The 18,036-nt window shown below is 47.0% G+C and overlaps 6 protein-coding genes across 6 annotated transcripts; 4 read left to right on the forward strand and 2 right to left on the reverse strand.

Moving 5' to 3' along the window:
* Positions 1 to 645: 645 nt before the first annotated feature.
* Positions 646 to 2,759, forward strand: FOXG_16050 (uncharacterized protein; the record flags this gene model as incomplete). Its single annotated transcript, XM_018396125.1, has 2 exons — positions 646 to 1,249; positions 1,300 to 2,759. 2 exons carry the CDS (start codon positions 646 to 648, stop codon positions 2,757 to 2,759), a joined length of 2,064 nt encoding a protein of 687 aa, XP_018256420.1.
* A 1,914-nt stretch (positions 2,760 to 4,673) lies between these two features.
* Positions 4,674 to 5,321, forward strand: FOXG_16051 (uncharacterized protein; the record flags this gene model as incomplete). The annotated part of the gene is made up of 1 exon (XM_018396126.1): positions 4,674 to 5,321. One exon carries the CDS (start codon positions 4,674 to 4,676, stop codon positions 5,319 to 5,321), a length of 648 nt encoding a protein of 215 aa, XP_018256421.1.
* Positions 5,322 to 6,897: 1,576 nt separating this feature from the next.
* FOXG_22213 (uncharacterized protein) lies at positions 6,898 to 7,221 on the forward strand (the record flags this gene model as incomplete). Its single annotated transcript, XM_018402611.1, has 1 exon — positions 6,898 to 7,221. One exon carries the CDS (start codon positions 6,898 to 6,900, stop codon positions 7,219 to 7,221), a length of 324 nt encoding a protein of 107 aa, XP_018256422.1.
* A 154-nt stretch (positions 7,222 to 7,375) lies between these two features.
* FOXG_22214 (uncharacterized protein) lies at positions 7,376 to 9,176 on the reverse strand (the record flags this gene model as incomplete). The annotated part of the gene is made up of 5 exons (XM_018402612.1): positions 7,376 to 7,521; positions 7,567 to 7,744; positions 7,799 to 7,857; positions 7,904 to 8,603; positions 8,691 to 9,176. 5 exons carry the CDS (start codon positions 9,174 to 9,176, stop codon positions 7,376 to 7,378), a joined length of 1,569 nt encoding a protein of 522 aa, XP_018256423.1.
* A 1,114-nt stretch (positions 9,177 to 10,290) lies between these two features.
* On the reverse strand, positions 10,291 to 10,806 carry FOXG_16052 (uncharacterized protein; the record flags this gene model as incomplete). Its single annotated transcript, XM_018396127.1, has 1 exon — positions 10,291 to 10,806. One exon carries the CDS (start codon positions 10,804 to 10,806, stop codon positions 10,291 to 10,293), a length of 516 nt encoding a protein of 171 aa, XP_018256424.1.
* Positions 10,807 to 11,351: 545 nt separating this feature from the next.
* FOXG_16053 (uncharacterized protein) lies at positions 11,352 to 13,734 on the forward strand (the record flags this gene model as incomplete). The annotated part of the gene is made up of 5 exons (XM_018396128.1): positions 11,352 to 11,982; positions 12,424 to 12,594; positions 12,655 to 12,665; positions 12,727 to 13,037; positions 13,173 to 13,734. The coding sequence occupies 5 exons, from the start codon at positions 11,352 to 11,354 to the stop codon at positions 13,732 to 13,734; spliced, it is 1,686 nt and encodes a 561-aa protein (XP_018256425.1).
* Positions 13,735 to 18,036: the final 4,302 nt, after the last annotated feature.

Here is an 18,036-nt window from a genome sequence, read left to right on the forward strand (position 1 = left end):
TCAAGTTGCGCATACATCTGGGACTTTTCCGTTGACATCCTTCCTATGTCTTTGGCTAGCTTATTGTAGTTCTCTTGTAATCGCTGCCGCTCGCTACGAATCTTGGTGTTCTCTCGCTGAGCTTGATCGAGTTGACGCCGCAAAGATCTTTGGTTCTTCGTAAGGGAATCATTTTTCTGGAGTATTTGGCTGAAGCGATTTTTGAGCGCGTGATAAGCAGTTGCCACACACGATGTATAGGCTTCGTAAGGGTTTGTAGAGCTTCCAACCACTTGAGATTGGGTTGGTAGCGCCTAGGCTTGTTAGATAGGTTTAGAAGCAAATAGTAAAGTAACCTACAGGAGGTATTTCTTTTCCCGCCATTATTTCTTTCTCAAAAAGTTGTAAATATCAATTTTAAATACTTACAGCGGACTTCCTTCTGTATATCCACTAAGTTAAATAGTCTCAGAAGGCCTTTCGAAAAGAGGCCGTTCGAGGACTAAACCGGCTACCCTTGCTCAACTACCAGAAAAAGGGTGGGTCAAAAGCAGACACCCCTGACGAGATGCCTCGAAATCAGATATGCCGACGAGTGATAAGCCTATACATATATTCGCTAGTCAGTGTTAGATTCCTGACCTCTTCACATATACTGTGGTAGAGATGGCAGCTCAAACCATTGGGTCTCGGGGATATCGACCCCCGACCGTCACAGATGCCTCATCAAGCGACATTCATCACCAGAGCTCTCAACTGAGCTTAGTACCTTATGACGGTTCATTGGCTGTTTTACAGGATGCCTCTCTTCGAAATCCGATTATTGCGGCTCGTAAAGAAATCGTTGATTTCTGGATAGAAAATGAGTTAAAGGATGCAACTGCGGGAGATGTTGAGACCTACCGTGACATTCTCAGCTCTGAGGAGCAGATTGCGAGGATCAGTAACGTCGTTCTCAGCAAGATAACAAAAGGGAAGAGACCAAACACAACCGCCATTGCCCAAGAGATTGGCAAAAAAGAAGTCATTGAGTTCTTCGTCGAATATGCATTTGACTTGTGCATAGAGAAGAGAGAAGCGCCACAAAGGGAGGCACGCGAAGAAATAGAACGTATACTTAACGTTCTAGCAGCAGGAGGCAATGAATACGACGTGCTAGGTATAGACGAGGCGATCACGCGTCTTGACCTTAGACAGCGGAAACGTAGAATTCTGTACTTGGTACACCCAGACAAAAACAAGGACAAAGAAGCCGAGAAATGTGCCAAAGGTCAGTGGTGCCGAACCTCATCCCTTGTTTGTTACTGAGACACGCAACAGAGGTCAACAATGCTGCAGATAAGCTACTTAATAAGAACCAGGAACAGTATCAGCCGCCTACAGGGTCTCAAATCTTTAAAGAACACAAGGGCGTCTTCGGGCCTGGGGCATTCGCAACAGGCGATACAGAACCCGAAGACGATGAAGAATCAGACTCTGGGGACGATGTTGTGTCCATACCCGATGTCCCTGATGCAGTGAAGAAAGTCCACGAAAAGGTTTCCAAACACATCCAAACATATTTTTCAGACTTCACAAAGGGCCTGCCAATATTTAACGACGGAATCCGAAAAGCCAACAATAAGATCAGGAATCTAAACGTCCTTGCTGGAATTTCTGGGGACTATTACCAGGTGGACAGAGATGTTTTACAGGGATTAAAAGAGGCGCAGGTACACGTGATCCGGATTCGGGAAACGCAAGGCGCGAAAGAAGCTGAGAAACAGCTTTCGGTTTTCAAGGGCCAATGTGAGAATACCTGCGGACAGCGAAACTTTCAATGGCCAAGAAATTGGTCAGAAGTTATGGTTCAAGCTGTTCGTGAAAAGGTGGATGAAATAAACCAAAGCGACCCTCCCTCCAATGAGGAAGACGGCTCGGATGCAAATATGACGGATACTAAAGGCGATGAGGAAGAAAGTAACCCAGTTATAGATATGTTGGATGCTGATAACGTTGAAGGTATAATACTCGGTTACCGATCATCGCGGCGATATAACAGATTCCAGGAGCAATATTTGACTGACGACGTCACATTTTTTATTCAGTCCCCGGGAGCATCGATTTTTGGGGTCTTTTCACTAGGGGATCTCGGCCACGAGATTTCAACTAAAGCTCTAAGCTACTACAAAGACGGTGGAAATGATGTCTCCACACATATTGAGGCCGTTACCGGTTCAAACCCCTCCATCACTCCAGCCACATATAATGGAATACTATGCATCGGCGCCAAGAAGTCAGGCAAGCCCTCTGAAGGCAGATTTCCCGACACCTGGATACAGATCGCATTGAAACAAGACAGCGATCCTTCAAAAGCAAAGATTATCCATAGAACGGCTCTGCGGAAGTTGGTGAAAGATGCTGATTCTCAGATAGAAAGGTTCTATAATGAGGTCGGCGTGGAGCCACCATGGGCCTATACACCTTACCCGGATCCTTATAATCACTTGCGTCCCCGGCCCCTTATGTTTCCAGCACCCAGAAGCAGGTATTATGAGAACGATCGGCATTTGCCAAAGGCTCTACCATTTCATGGTAACATGGGGTCAATTGGATATGAAGAGGCTGCTACCAGAAGGGCGCCTCAGACGAGATCCTCTGGCGCTCAGCCTCAAATCGCAAGCGGTCCAGAGCGGCTGATCGCTGCTATGGAAACTCTTGTACTGGCTATGGCAGAAGACAGGGAGGATCGCAAGAGATACCAAGACTACATGGAATCTAAGTTACTAAGAGAGGGGTAGGTACTGAGGTTCAGGGGAAAGGTTACAGGGCAGGTCCCTCGGCACCTTGAGTTCAGGTTCAATATGTAGTTTATTTGCTATTTTCATAGATTGAAAGAGGTGATTTGGCAGCTTGAGAAATTTAGGTGTCTATGACAACATCATTTTGAAGTGGCATTAGTATGGAATAAGTGATTCTACTACAATAGGAACTATCCATGATTGTGGTCCTGCCTATACTTGACTACAAAGAGCGAGAAGAGAGATATCGAGACGCACTTGTGAAGCATTTCTGATGGTTCAATCAACCTCAGTAACTACGATAAGATATTTGCCATAGGCGCCAAGGAGTCCGGTTATGAGGATGTCAATTGTTATCCGGCGCTGTGGCGGATGACAACGATCCTTCGAAGACCAGAATCATCCACAGAACAGCGTTTCGGAATTTTCTTGGTTAACGTAATGCCAATAAGGTGACAGCTAGATTCTTGTTATGTCAATAACGGCATTGAGCCACCGTGCGCCACTACACCCTATCTAGACCCCGAAAACCTGGCTCTTTACGATCCTCATGCTTATCCAGCCCCCAGGCAAAGAGCGTGGAAATCCACCGGTAGACGTCCCCGTGGCATCCTGCCTTTTCATCGCGACATCAGGTCAATCACATATGGTGGGGACGGCATAAGACCAAATCTTGCGACGAGATCATATCATGAGAATCCCGATCCTAGGATACAGAGCGGAGGCGACGATAGGGGGCCAAATCATTCTGCACATCTCGTGACAAGGTCCCATCCATCCGAACTTGAACCCAGAATACACAGCATGCAAAATGGGGTTGAGGATAGACTGATTCGCGCTATTGAAGAGCTTATGTTAGTGTCCGAGCGACAAGATAAGCGCTTGGAGCTAATGGAATCTGCTATTGCAAGGATCCACTGAGGAGAGTTAGATACATGGAACCGATAGATTAAGGAGCAGGGCTGGACCCTGATGAGTTTGCGTTTGTAAAATGCTAAAACAATTATGTAAGATAATAAATCTTTTATTAAAGCTTCTCTGAATCGGTTATGTGATACAGGTAGTAGGCATAGGAATATAATAAATGATTTGATAATAATGATAACTATCTAGGGGTATGGTCCTGCCACTACACTAAAAGAAGAAGAAAACGCATTCCATCACAACCAAACTGACGAGAGAAGCGCAAGCTGCTTGACGCATGGTGACTGCATTGGACAATGCAGGAGCACTGGGCCTTGGAGTTGGTGTGGCTCTTGTAGAGCTATTCAAACCCGGGTGGCCAGTAGTCGGGATGAGAGGGAAAGGAACGGAAAATGAAGTTGGCATAGGCGCCGTGTCCTGGCTTGAAGGGGCTGTATATTCGCTTGTCTGACATGTCGCGGTTGATGTGCATGGCGTATCGCTGTTTGTCGAAGCTAATATAGACGGTGTCTCACTTTCTTGACTGGGCGACTTGAATTCGATTACACCAGTACCGACTAAGCCGCCCGCTTCGATAGTTAGATCGACAACTTCTCTCGGTGTCAGTTGAGCTCGGGTATTTTGGGAAAGTGCAAGAACAAGAAAGCTGGGGAGGAATAACATGGTGGCTTGTCCGGCTGAGAGTCTGGTAGCCAAGGACAGAATATATATGCGACGGGCAGGAAAAGTCCTGCAGGACCCCACATGCGTCGCGCCAAATCATTGCTGGGATCTGGTTATGGCTCCTTAATAAAGAAGGGGTACGAAACCTGCACCTCAGACGTGAGTGGTAAGTGCGATCCAGAAAAGGTGCTTAGCTCAGCATCTTGGTTTAGGTATAAAGTTACGAGGACCCGCCATCAACTGGCCCTTTCATCTCATTCACCATCTTAATATCTTTTCTGCCTTCTAGTATCTTTATCATCACTAGCCCTTGGTATAATAAATATTATGCCTCGAACAACTCCAAAAGGGAGTAATGAGAAACCCAGGGAGCGAACTACGAAAGACCTTCTTAACGCGGCATCAAAGAGAAAGCGCTCTACATCGTCCCAAGAGCAATCGCCATATGCGAGGAGTCGTCGCTATAGTCAACCCCGAACTAAGAGATCACTGCAGCTGGAGAGTTTAGCCGATACGCAACGTTACATTAACCAGCTGAAAATTCAACCTGCTAAAGGATCGGATAACAAGAACAAGAACGCCTTGAAGGAGACACCTTATCTTAAGGCTGGGAATCTCTATGTAATATTCCATGCGCAGTCTTCTCGTTGGCTTGCAGCGCTCCTGCTTCCTCTCAATGACTTACATCGAGTTGGTATTTCAGAGACTTTTGATAGTCTGGGTCTTTCTCACAACACTCCAAGCTGTGTGACTTATGATCTGGAATCGAGCAAGTTCGAGTGGCGAGACGGGTTTGGGGACGACGAGCCACTTTCCCATCAGCGCAAATTCCCTATTGCATACTACCTATCAGATCCCGATTCCCCAGAAAGTTTTAACACACAGTGGGTTGGAGCAGAAAGTCTTTGGGAATTGAGAAGTTGCGGTTTGAAGTTCGGTACAGTCTGCCTGCTGTTTATCTTCATGTACGAATGATTAACCCTGGTCCATAGGTGAACAGAGCGAACCTCAAGCGGTCGTTGCTAGACTTGCATCTAGAAGCACAACAAGGTCCACGACATTGAGCTTCCCCACAATCAGCCCTAGCGTTACGTCAATAACTACCAAGTCGCCTCCCAATAGAACCCAAATAATCCGGGTTTCTCCGCATTATCTGACGGCCGGGGAGAGAATCTCACTTGAGTGCATCCTTCCAGACAAAGTATCTGAGGTTCCGGGGTCGCTGGAACAATCAGCCCAGGGCTCAGCAACTGTGGACAAGCTCAGCAAGGGAACGGGTGTTCCCAGCAGCTCATCAGAAATCAGAGGCATATATGCAGGTATAGATACACAGCAGATCCCTGAAAATACGAAGTTGCCAGGAATACTGCAGGTTGCCTCTCGATGGCCACTGCCTCTCTCAGATCTTGTCCTGCACGAACTTGCGACAAAGTCAATCGATAGAGTTTCGTCAGGTCCCGAAGACTTCAGGATTCCCGGGCCCGAGGAAATCTACTATTGCCCTCTATGTTCCAACAAAAAGAGGTTCCAGCGAGTTGCAATTTTTATCAATCATTTATCCGACATCCATCAGTAGATCTTACAGGGACACGCAGGGACACCTATGACGATTAGGGTAGGGCAGCGCACACAGAAGGCGATCTAGCAGAGGCTATATGGAATCTAAATACAGTATCATAATTGTTTTATTTGTTTCCGAAACGGCCTGTCTCTTAAATCACTAATTTCTCGCTCAAAGTATGTTCTTGTGTCCCTGACATGCCCGCTCTCATCCTGGATGACAGCACCATCGCGCCCAGCAAGAGAATGAGCGCCTCACTCCCAACTAGAACAGTAACCCAGAGAGGGTATCTGTCGATAGACCAGGCTATTAATCCAGACATCAATTGGGCAATGCTAACATCAACCAATCCCGTTTGGATCCACAGCTGATTGCTGTCCAGACGATCATGGGCTTGGAACTCGAACAGCACTATCTGGTTGAAGACCAAGGCGATAATGCTTGAGATGATAGCGCTACCTAGAAACCCTATTGCCAAATCGCTAAAAATGGTTCTTTGGTGTTCTGGAATAGTGTCGAACGACATTACTATTGCAGCTATGACGGCAACTAATGCAGCAAGAAAGTCAAATCCTCTATAGAGTTGAAGGATTATGTCATGAACCACAAAATCTACTGCGACTATTAGCTCTCTTCTACAAGTTACGACGGTTAGTACTAACGAATGGGATCCATTTTAGTAAGGAATAAATAAGTAAGAACGTTACGCGATTCCAAGATTTTATGCACACAAGGACCTCGAAAGCTCTAGCTCCCACATATTATACATTTAGGCAATTGCACCCTAAGTCCTGCTCTAAAGATACGTTTTACTCATGAGATCAAAAACGTATACCCTGGTAAGACCGAAATGTGTACCCCGGTACTACCGAATACAGGGGTGTCACTTTCGTCCAACAAGCCTATGCCGTGTGACGCTAATATATAAATAATTCATAAATGAAGCCGGTATTACTTCCTAGGCGGATACGCATCTTCTATCGTGGTAACATGGATCGACCTGCTAGTCCGCGCCCAATCGACAGGGAGATAGCAAACGCTCATGGTGAGTCTGTTTCTCTAGATGCTACTCGGGACAAACTTGAAGCGACCAAGAATTTTGACCGAAAATCCCCTGAAGAAACCATCTTGGAAAGAACACGCGAAGTTGGGCGTCTCCGTGCAGAAGTCGCTTACCTGCAAGATGTCCGACGGCTTGGTGAATACCTTTGTGAAGAGGTTGAATATGTCATTGACCGGCTACAACTAGCCGTTATTGCTTTTCATAAAGGACTACAACAGATCGAAGGAGGTCAATTGGACTTGGCGAAATAAGGATCATGTCTGCTTAGGGTATATGTATTCAAATGAATTTCAGTAGACAGTTAAATGATTGTATTTAGCTACCAGAGCTCGATAAACAAATTTCAAAGAATTGAAAATATTTAGCCCACAAAAGGAGTCTAATTCCTTCCTCTGTTGCAGCGATCTAATTTTCTTCTTCTGTGGGTGACGACTTTGGGCGCCTTGAACTTGACCAAGGGCAAAAGTCTAACTCTACTAAGTCAAGGTCGTCTCCAAGCAATGGACGAACAATCTTAGTCACTGCTTGAGCCGTGATAGGTTCCGTGCAAACTACAGATGTCAGCTTCATCAGGGATTTTACAGGAAGGTGCATACGAGATACTAGCATACGGCTTCCACCCTTGCGTCTTCGCATCTCGTCCTCTAGAAGGCTCTGTGGATCCATAATGTCATAGTTCAGTGTAAGTCGCTTAAGCTTCTCTCCTTTCTTCACGGATATGCCTCTCTCAGCATCTTTGGCCAGAAATCTTCCTCGTATGTATAATTGGATGTCCTGTGATAAGATTAATATGAGTTGCAGTCAACAACCTGCCAAGGTAATACTTACGTAATCAATATTCCATGACAGGATGTCGTTGATCCATTCGTTTACCCAGTACCTATATTCTATGAACTGTAAGTCTTGAATCAGCCTGAACATAGTAGATCCAACCTTCTGCTTCGATTTCCCAATACAGCACATGTCTCCGGGTTTTTGTTCGCCATTCTCTATACAATCGTAGTTGCTCATTCATGTATGGCAGTTGCCCTGCAATGCCAATCCCTGTAGCAAAGAGCAAGACAGTCCCGTATTGATCAAGTTTGGTAGTGTTACCGTATGGCCCTTCTACAAGGGCTGTGTATCGTTCGAAAGGAACCGCCAGACGAAGTCGACTAGTGAAACCATGACGAGGCTGGATGATAATCACAATCACCTGTCGTCCGCCATCGCTTTTGTCACTTAGGTACTCCCAGGCTATTTGGAAAGGATGATATTGGAACAAGGCAAGTCGCGGAATACTCAAGAACACGAACTGACCGGCACGAAACTTCAGAGGCCGCGGCATAGTCACCCTGACTTCTATGCCATTCTCTCCAACCTGCTGAATCGTAGCGGTAGAAATAAGTTCTGTTGAGACGTTGATAAAAAGGAGTTTCAAAAAGAAGATTAACTTGACTAATGCAAAGATCAGTATTGCGACAATAAGGTAGAGCTTAGGGATCTGTGTTATGTTTGTTGAAGGTAGGTGAAACCAGAGACTAGTAATCATTGTGGCTGAAAGAGCGAGGTGCAATATTGATGAAGGCTCGTACATCCATTTCCAGAGAGTAGGAATCGATGTTAATACGAGTGCCCCAACTGAGCTGGCAGCCTTCAAATCGTTAGTACTACTAAAGCTTTTAAAAGCCAAAGGCTTGCAAAGACCAATCACTTGGTAGAGGATATGCAATACACTCACAGTCAAACCGGCTTTATCTGGCCATCTTCCGAGATCAATATCGCCACGCAGCCATGAGAGAATGGAGTGTAGAGAAGCTTCAAGGATGAAAACCAGACCAATGCATTTATGCAGAGTGAGATAATTATCTGGCCGACTTGAAAGAACATGCGCGATTTGGTTGAATCGGCCACCCGCACAAAGAGGTACGAGGTTTATCAACGCAGCTCTTCCAAGTCTTTGTGTGAAGTCAGAGCCATCTTTCACATCAACGACAAGCAGGCATACATTGGCGTTGACATAAATAATGATCAGTAATCCGCAGTATCTTGACAGTCGAAGACATCCACCAAGCCACCTGGGCAGGAGGGAAAAATATACTTGACGAAGAAAAAAGCGACGGATATGGTTGTATGCTACTTGAGCAATGGAATAAGAGAACGAAGAGATGAGCAGAAAAAGGATGACACTTCCCATGAAGATACCATAGATATCCGTAGAGTCCATAATGGCAGTTGACAGCCAGGAGTTGGTCAATTAGAAAAGGAGCGTCCAGTAAGCATATCATAATAGATATGTAAATCGCAAAACCGGCACGCCCACCCCTGTCGACAGGCAGCAGCTAGCAACACAGGTCACGAGGGGTGCCGAAACCAGACACTCCATGAGAGGAACATAAAAGCTCGCGTATATGCCCTCCAATGGCGACGTCGAGAAAATACTTCCATGCGAGAATCCCATCTCAATAGAAATGGAAACTACTCGGAGCAAAGCTGAAGAACTTGAAGATGTTGCCTTGAAGGCTGCTCAGGTACCCCTTCCGGCTGAATCCCTATCAAGCTACGAAAGAATGGTTGTGGAGTCGCATGAAGTACCTCTTCGTTGGAACTTTCTTGCTTCAATTTCCAACTGGCTTTTACTTGCAGGCTTTATTGTATTTCCTGGAACATTTACCTCTATCAGTCGGAGCAGACTTTTAGATCACAACCAGGCTGGGCGTGTCATCCAGAGTGCTGTCCGCAACGTTCCCTTGTTATACATTGGAAGCCTGTCTTGCGTTATCGGTATCCTAGGTATTCTTTGGGCGTGGTGGAACCTTAAGCACAATTGGTTCTGGCTTGTCTATCGAATCTTTCTGTCAGTATGTCCCACAGCTGAATGAACATGTGCTGATATATCAGAGCCCTGGATTACTTAACGCATTAATGGCTCTTTTAACCGGGCTCACGAATGTGTACACCGCTCAAGACGGTGATTGGTCGGTGGCGGCCATAGTAACAGCAAGTATTGCTGGTTTTTGTAGCCTGTTTATGGGCTTAATGCTGTTATTGTATCAATTCTGGTTCTTGCGGCTTCTCAAACAACATTAGATTCAACATCGTGCTGGAAACCACAATACTTGCAATAGAGCTTTCTCCTAGTAGTTCCTAGATATCTGGTATATCATACTTGAATATATTTATTTCCTGTTATATATGCTTGTGCTGTTGATATCTTGATATGAATCCGAGCGAATCTGATCTCAATCTCTACAGTTTAGCTTGATAGATGCCACAAGTGGCTTCTCGGGAACAAATGCGCAACTTCAACACTTATTGTGGTAAGATAATAACTCATCTAACTAAATGTACTCTGTAACATGAAATCTGAAGACCGGCTTCTGTTCTGATTGTGATGGACCGTAGGTCAATTCTTGATATGCAGGCAGCTCACATGGTAATGGCGCCGGGCCATCAGCAAGCTCAGCAACCTGCATAGGTCTCTTTCCAGTACTCTCTAACGACCCTGGACGGAGCCTTTTCTTCTCTTTTGTTATGCCATCATCCCCGTTACTATGGTGCCAGTGATGGTGGTGAACATGAATATCTAGACCGTTGCCACTCATCAGAGCACGACAGATGGTCTTGACTGCAACAATGACACTTCGGCGCACGGGTTTACTCTTGGGTGTTGTCTGGCAGACCGGTTGCTCATGAGATTTACTTGTAACTCCACGCTGTTCTTGACGACAACGGCGACAGATGGAATGGGTGCGAGGATAACCCTGACCAGCAGGGTAACGACGATGGAACTCATCTGACCGAGGGCGATGACAAATGCCGCAAGTATGCGATTTTATGCCAGTATCTATGCCCATCTTGCTGAAAGTCGCATTGATAATGATCTTAATGGTTTGTTCATGCTTTTATGTATTATGGCAGGAGACCCATGGGTGCGTGTTTCGTGTCCTGGGCTACCAAAGCCCTAGAGACAGCGGTGTTCAAAACAGGACCAGGCCTAGGTCATCTCTCTCGCGTACATATTCTCAAGGCTTCTCCTGCCATATTGAGTCACAAAACGCTCTAACATGCAAACGAAATGGCCAGGTGTGACTGTAGCCATTGGTTATGGGTTTCTACTCAAGAAATTCCATCAGTCCATCATTCGGGGAGACTGCAACGGCTTACTTCTTCATTTCGACCTGAAATCATATGCCCGAGTATCAATGTCTTCTTTGGCAGCCGTGAGAAAAGTTTTGTTAATAATCGTCGGCAATATGCTGGTAGACTTCGCTTGGACATTGATACGGGAGCGGAAAATAAGGAGCCTGTGCTGATCGCCAACACTACTATGGCTCTTCGTAACTGTCAAAGAAAGTTTGGGTGTTGCTCATCACAGTCAGAAATCCCGCTGTCGCGAGAAATGTCTGATACCCAGTCTCATGGGCTTCTGTTCTCTCACTTACTATATCCATTTGTGGATATCTTCTGCTTCTATTCATATGGACCTTCAGACTTGACCAAGATTGCGCGCTGGATCGCCACTTGGCCATCTCAGAATGGCCCCCTCTGGAAGCCATCATTGATGGTTCTTCTCCGTGAGAAACACTTGCTGCAGCCAAATGCTGCGGCTGTAGCAGAGCGCCTCTTTACCTCAACAATCACGGCATTGACCTCTAATCCATTGGACTTCTACTTCACTGACTCTTGGTTTCTTCCAGCCACTGATTCAAGTTCTTCTGCACCGATTGAGGCTGGCTTCCACGAGCATCTCGCAGTGGTTCGCCAGCGACGCCGAGAATCCGGGCTGCTGTTGTCTGTCGAGCATACGAACGCATTGTTTGAAAGGGCTTTTGAGTCAGCAGGTACCCTGTACCACCAACCCATCGATCTCATTCGCAGTGCTCGGCGCGATATTCCAGTTTCAACTGAGCTAGCAGACCATCTCGTCCAGTTCATGAGTCATATACCCTCACCGGAAGATCTCATCTCTTTTGCTTCTCCCATAATTGCGTCTAGTTTGTTTTGTGACCATTATCTTCCTGATATGCATTGTAAGTTCCTGGAGACAATTCAAGAACTTATGCTGAATCTTATAGTATTCAACCCCCAAGATGTCTTTCAAAGTCTATATAGAGATATCTGTACGGAGGCCTGCTAGCAGGCGACTGCCGTCGATCGAAATGAAGGACATCTGTTGCCAAGCGGTCTTTTGACTTCGATTTTGCGCGGATTCTCCTGTTTGTTCAACCGCCTCAAACAAGGCGAGCCGTCAAAATGCATACACAAATCTGTACTGATTGATCACTCGGATCGCTGGGCCAACATCAAAACCTACAGAACTTGCTTCTCCTGTCTTACACGGATTCCGAGGCACAAGTTATTATGTGGCCATTGGATCTGTGAAACTTGCGTTCAGATGTTCGGCGTATCGGAACCAGCTGACCCTTATCTTTTTTCCCTAAAGAATTGTTTGCTTGATGGCGATGTTGTAGACTTGGTGGTACGTATTCGGCCGCCTACAGCCGGCCACTCAATATTGTGTATTGATGGGGGTGGCGTTCGTGGAATAATACCTCCTGCCATCCTAGGTCAGGTCCAACAGCAACTTGATCTCCCTATACCAGTACAAGAGTTCTTTACACTGGCATACGGTGTAAGCGCAGGTATGTTGCCATGACTAAGCAACTCCAGCGCGCGGAACCGCACTAGCTGACTGCCACTAGGAGCTTTAGTAGTACTCGCAATGTTCGCCAATGGGTGGGTGGTCGGTAGAACGATGTTGCGTTGAATTTCAGAAGCTGGCAAAATCTGCTTTCCGGCCTTCATCAACAGCATCCCTACCTGGCGTAAATTGGATCCGGGCCATTCTTTCCGACTCATTGTACTCCGAAACTGACATTGAGATCGCACTGAAGAGCGTCTTTGGTGAAAAGGCCTTTACTGAAGTGGCGTATGCGCAGAGAATAGGAGCCAAAATTGGCATTCCGGCAGCAACTATCAAACAGCCTTCTTCTCTTTGCCTTTTCACGAACTACAACAGCTCAAGGCAAGGAACACGAGGTTACACGGTTCTGGCAGCGGCAGAAAATATCAAGACGTGGGAAGTGTAAGCCGTGGCTAGCCTCAAAGGCTACAAGAAGTACTGGCTAATTCTTTAGTAGTGGAAGAAGTGCCTCAGCAGCACTATTGTTAGTTCTGCGCTCACATTTAAAGGCTAAGCTGAATCTAACGTTGTTTTTAGATACTTCCGAGCAAAATATCTTGCCGGTCTCGGGACATTTCAGGATGCGGGGGTTTTAGCAAACAACCCCCTTTCGATCGCGTTAGCGGAGTTTGCGGCGACCAATGGCAATGCGCAGCCAGACCTCGTCTTGAATGTAGGGACCGGAACGTCACCAAATGCTCCCTTAAGAGACGAAGAGTCAAATTTTATCACTGACAGCTGGATCTTGCGACTCAAACGCGCGTACATGTCTCTAATGCAAGGACGAAGGATTTGGGACGATGTCACAAGTACCGATATCAACGCCGGTAGGAATTGTGGCAGGTACAGGCTGGACCTCACTATCTCAAATCCTCCCGCTATTGACGACACTACATCAATGCCTGCACTCGTATCCATGGTGTACCGGGACGATATACTGCTCGGAGCTCTGCCAGAAATTGCTTACCACCTATTCGCAACTCTATTCTACTTTGAACTGACCGCTTTGCCTCAAAAGAGCGTGTCGCAGGCCGGGCATGGTCTCAATGATCCTCAGGAACAACAGCCCTTAGTAATCAAGCTGGGTGATTTAAAGTAAAACCTGTGGGTTGGAATACCCCACACAGAAGACAATCAATCAACTCACTACTGCTGCTCATTATGAATGACCCGACCTTCAATCCACTTTAAGCACATCCAGTGCGACAGTTATGAGCCCGGAGACTCTTCCGCTACGTCGCACGCGATATTTATCACCATTACCGGCTTTCCTGTCAACCTGGACGCAATGAAATCTTTCTTCCGACAGGAAATTCTCTTCAGAGAAACCGGAACGAAGTTGGACCGGTTGCATTATGCTTACTGCGGGGTTCATCACCAGCCGCGAAAGCAGCAACTACAGAGAAGACTCAGAAAAACTGATATTTTCATAATGATTTCAATTAAAAAGGAAGCTAACGCATTAAATAGAAGTCAACTAAAAAGTGAAGTTAACATTGCCTTTACCAAAAATCATCAAACACAAGATGTCGATCAAAGACCATAACCTCGCTATGCTCAACGCCCGTGAAGACTGGACGAACTGGATTAATTCTATCGAGGACCTTGCTGTGCGTAATGATGTCTGGAACTATTGTGATCCAGAAGGGATCGAAAATCTGGTCTTTACTGCGACCAAACCATCAGACTCAGCGAGCAAGGATACGATCCAGAAATACCACAGCCTCCAGGCTATCTACGAGAGCGAGAAGAAGAAATATGACAAGGTCTCTGATCGCATCGACCTCACGGTGTGTCAGGAGTTCAAGCAACACTACCTCGGAATCCATGACGTCCGCGGCAAACTCATCGCGCTGGCTGATAGCATCCAACCCACCGCGAAAGATCAGAAGCAGAATGTCAGGACCGAGTTCGAATCGCTTAAGAAAGGCCCTGGCAACACTAGTCTTGACAAATGGCTTAGCCGCTGGCCTGCTCTCGTCAGCAACGCCAAGCGTTACAAGATCGAGAATCTCAGCGAGTCACAGATTTGTGATGCGTTCATTGAAGCATCTCGTGAAGTCAACCCACCGTTCTACAACTACATGAAGTCCAAAGAAGCTCAGGTTGAGAACGAGAAGAACCTCATCAAGGAGGCTGCAAAAGCCATGGAGAAGATCTCAAACGCGTTTCTCACCGCGCTTAACGAGATTAATCCTGACCATGCCAGTAACGGCTCTATCACCGTTGCAAGCTCGGCTGATTCTGAAGAGGACGAAAATGATCAAAATGATGATGCCACTATTGTTCAGAAAGCTCAGAATACAACGAACAGAGCTCTCAGGGCCTTCCGCAAGCTCAACCCAACCCTCTCCGAGAAGAAGATCACGATCGGATTCTGTATTAGGCAATTCAGAACAATGGCACCACCGAAGGAGAACGCTACTAGGGGACGAGCAGCCCATGCCACATTCCAAGATAGGAAGCATGGCAATGGCTGGGACTCGCAAAACGAGGAGAGCCAGCCCCAGCAGAAAAGACAGCGAACACAACCTTCATCTTCGAGCACAAACCCTCAACAGTGCGTATGTGGCATGTCTCACAAGTATGCTGACTGCTACTACCTAAATCCTTCGAAGGCACCAGAAGGATGGACACCAGCCATCCAAGTCCAATCGAAAGTCATCACTGCAGTCAAAGGGAGCAGGAGGCTTCGGACAAACATCGAAAAGAACTTCAGGAGAAACAAGATCAACCTACCTAAGTTCTGGCAGTCTGACAGTACGGAGAATCAACACAAGACTCCGACAGAAGACGAGACTTCAAACACTGCTGCCGCGTTACCACGCAAATCAAGAGCTGCATTTGTCACGTCAAAGTTCGCACTCAGCACAACCGCAAAAGACGAGTACGGCGACTGCTTTCGACTCGACAACTGCGCGGATACGCATGTCTGCAATGACCTATCTCGCTTCACTAAATACAAGCCTCTGGACAATGAAGTCATCGAGTTTGGCGACTCAGGCACATACATCACGGGTGTCGGCAATGTCACAGTCCATGTTGATACCCCATCGGGTCCAGGCTTAATCCAGATCGAGAATGTTGCCCATGTTCCCGGATTCCACTGGAACCTCATCAACACGCACTCTCTCGAACAACAAGGCCTCTATTTTAATACTAGGACCTGTTGGATGGAGTATTCGGATGGATCAAATGCCTTCAAGGCAACAAAGTATGGTGCTTTCCGAGTGGTCGAACCTTGCATGAAGGACGCTGTCTTCAAGGCAAAGTCGCACCAAGAGGCTGTGAAGTCATTTGCAATGGCGACCAAGTCGAGAACACCTCAAGTGGCAATAGCATCTATGGATATCTGGCACGCAAGGCTTGGCCATATCCGTAAGGAAGCTCTCGAACACGTGCCTCAAGTAGTCGAAGGAGTCGCACTTGGCACTCACGACTTTGAACGAAAATCTGAGCTTTGTCCCGAATGCCAACTCGGACAGGCGCACCAGCAAATCTCACGTGTACCAACCTGGAGGGGAACCTACCCTTTCGAAAGGATACATCTCGACCTTGTCGATATGGAGGAAGCCTTCAACGCCGACTCCTGGGTCGCTCACTTTTATTGCGACCACTCGGCTTACCACGTGTCCTTCAATCTCCCGAACAAGGCTCAAGAGGAACTCCTGTCGGCTACGCAAGAGTTTCTCGCCATTACAAACGACAACTGGGGTTTCACTACGCGGTACATCCGATCAGATGGCGAGAAAGGTCTGGGCAAGAAATGGAAGCATTTCATTACAATGAAAGGAATCATCTTCAATCCATCTCCACCAGATACGCCAGATCAGAACGGTCCTGCCGAACGTTCTGGGGGGGTGATCATGACTATCGCTCGCAAGCTTCGAATACAGGGAAATCTACCTCAGAAACTCTGGCCCTACATCGTTGCTCATGCTACCCGCCTCCTCAATCGCATCCCGGTTCAACGAAAACAATGGCGAACTCCGTTTGAGATGGTTCATGGCAGAAAGCCGAACCTCTCTCATCTCAAAATCATTGGCTCTCTCGCCTATGTATTGATCAAGAACAAGAAAGCTCGTCCGGCCAGAGCGAAACTACAAGAAAACGCGCTCACGGGATGGCTTGTCGGATTCGACGCAACTAATATCCACAAAGTTTGGATTCCACACCTCGATCGTGTTATTGTATCTCGTGATGTTCAAATTGACGAGAAAGTCATGTACGATCCACAGCTTGCCACAACTCGTCCTGAATCAGGACAGGCTCTCGCCATTACGGTCAACGAAGTTGATCTGGACGAAGAAGATGTTGAGCCATTGCCTATCACGGAGGATATAGCAACATCAGTTCCTGTTTCGATCCAAACAGAAGTAGAGCCACCTCCACTAGGGTTGCTTCTCACACCACAAAGCTCACCTGAACGAGCAACAGCAGGGGAAATACAGGTTGAACAGCCAGACGTGTTGCGGCCCCCGAATCAAGCAGCTCTCCATCAAGCATCATCGCATCCTCGGACAAATATGGCAGGAGAAGAGGCGCCCAGAAAGGAAGGAACAACGGACGCCGAGGTGCTCCAGAACCTTCGGACAACTTCTGGGAGAAACATCAAACTGTCTCAGAAAGGTCAGGATGCAATCAAAACACTCAAACCGCGCTCCACCCTACATCGAGTTCAGAAGCGAGCACGAAGACAGGCATACGCTCTACGACTGGAACGCGCGAAGCTGGGACATCAGATCGCCCACGCCTTCGCAGCTGCACCGTCAATCAGAATCCATCGGAGGGACCTGCTACCACCACCTGAATTCTGGCATCAACTAAAACGGCACCCTGAGAGAGAAGGCTTCAAACGAGCTGCAGGCGCCGAGATCAACTCACTCAAGGAGAAGAAATCCTTCCAACTAGTCGATTGTCCAGAAGGCAAACAGATACTGCCGCTCAAATGGGTCTTTACCTACAAACTGGATGATACAGGACATCTCATTCGTCATAAAGCCCGCATCTGTGTCAGAGGTGATCTCCAACACCACTCTGGTGAAGACATCTACGCAGCAACCGGTGCTTATCGAAGCTTCCGGATTCTGATGGCTCTCGTCTGTGCGTTTGGGCTGATATGTCACCAAGTTGACTTCAAGAACGCCTTCGTCAACGCTGAAATGGACGAGGAGGTCTACACCACATGCCCACCGGGATATGGTCAATCAGGAAAGGTCTGGAGACTGCTCAAAGCGCTCTATGGTCTGCGTAAGTCACCAAAACTGTGGTACCATGAACTTGTACGGTTCCTCAAAGACCTGGGATTTGAACAATGCCCAGATGAACCATGCATTCTCATTAACAACGAGACTCATCTTGTCTTGTTTCTTTACGTCGATGATCTTCTCATCATCGGACA

The sequence above is a fragment of the Fusarium oxysporum genome, genomic scaffold (assembly GCF_000149955.1).
Source record: "Fusarium oxysporum f. sp. lycopersici 4287 supercont2.30 genomic scaffold, whole genome shotgun sequence".
NCBI classification, from domain to species: Eukaryota; Fungi; Ascomycota; class Sordariomycetes; order Hypocreales; family Nectriaceae; genus Fusarium; species Fusarium oxysporum.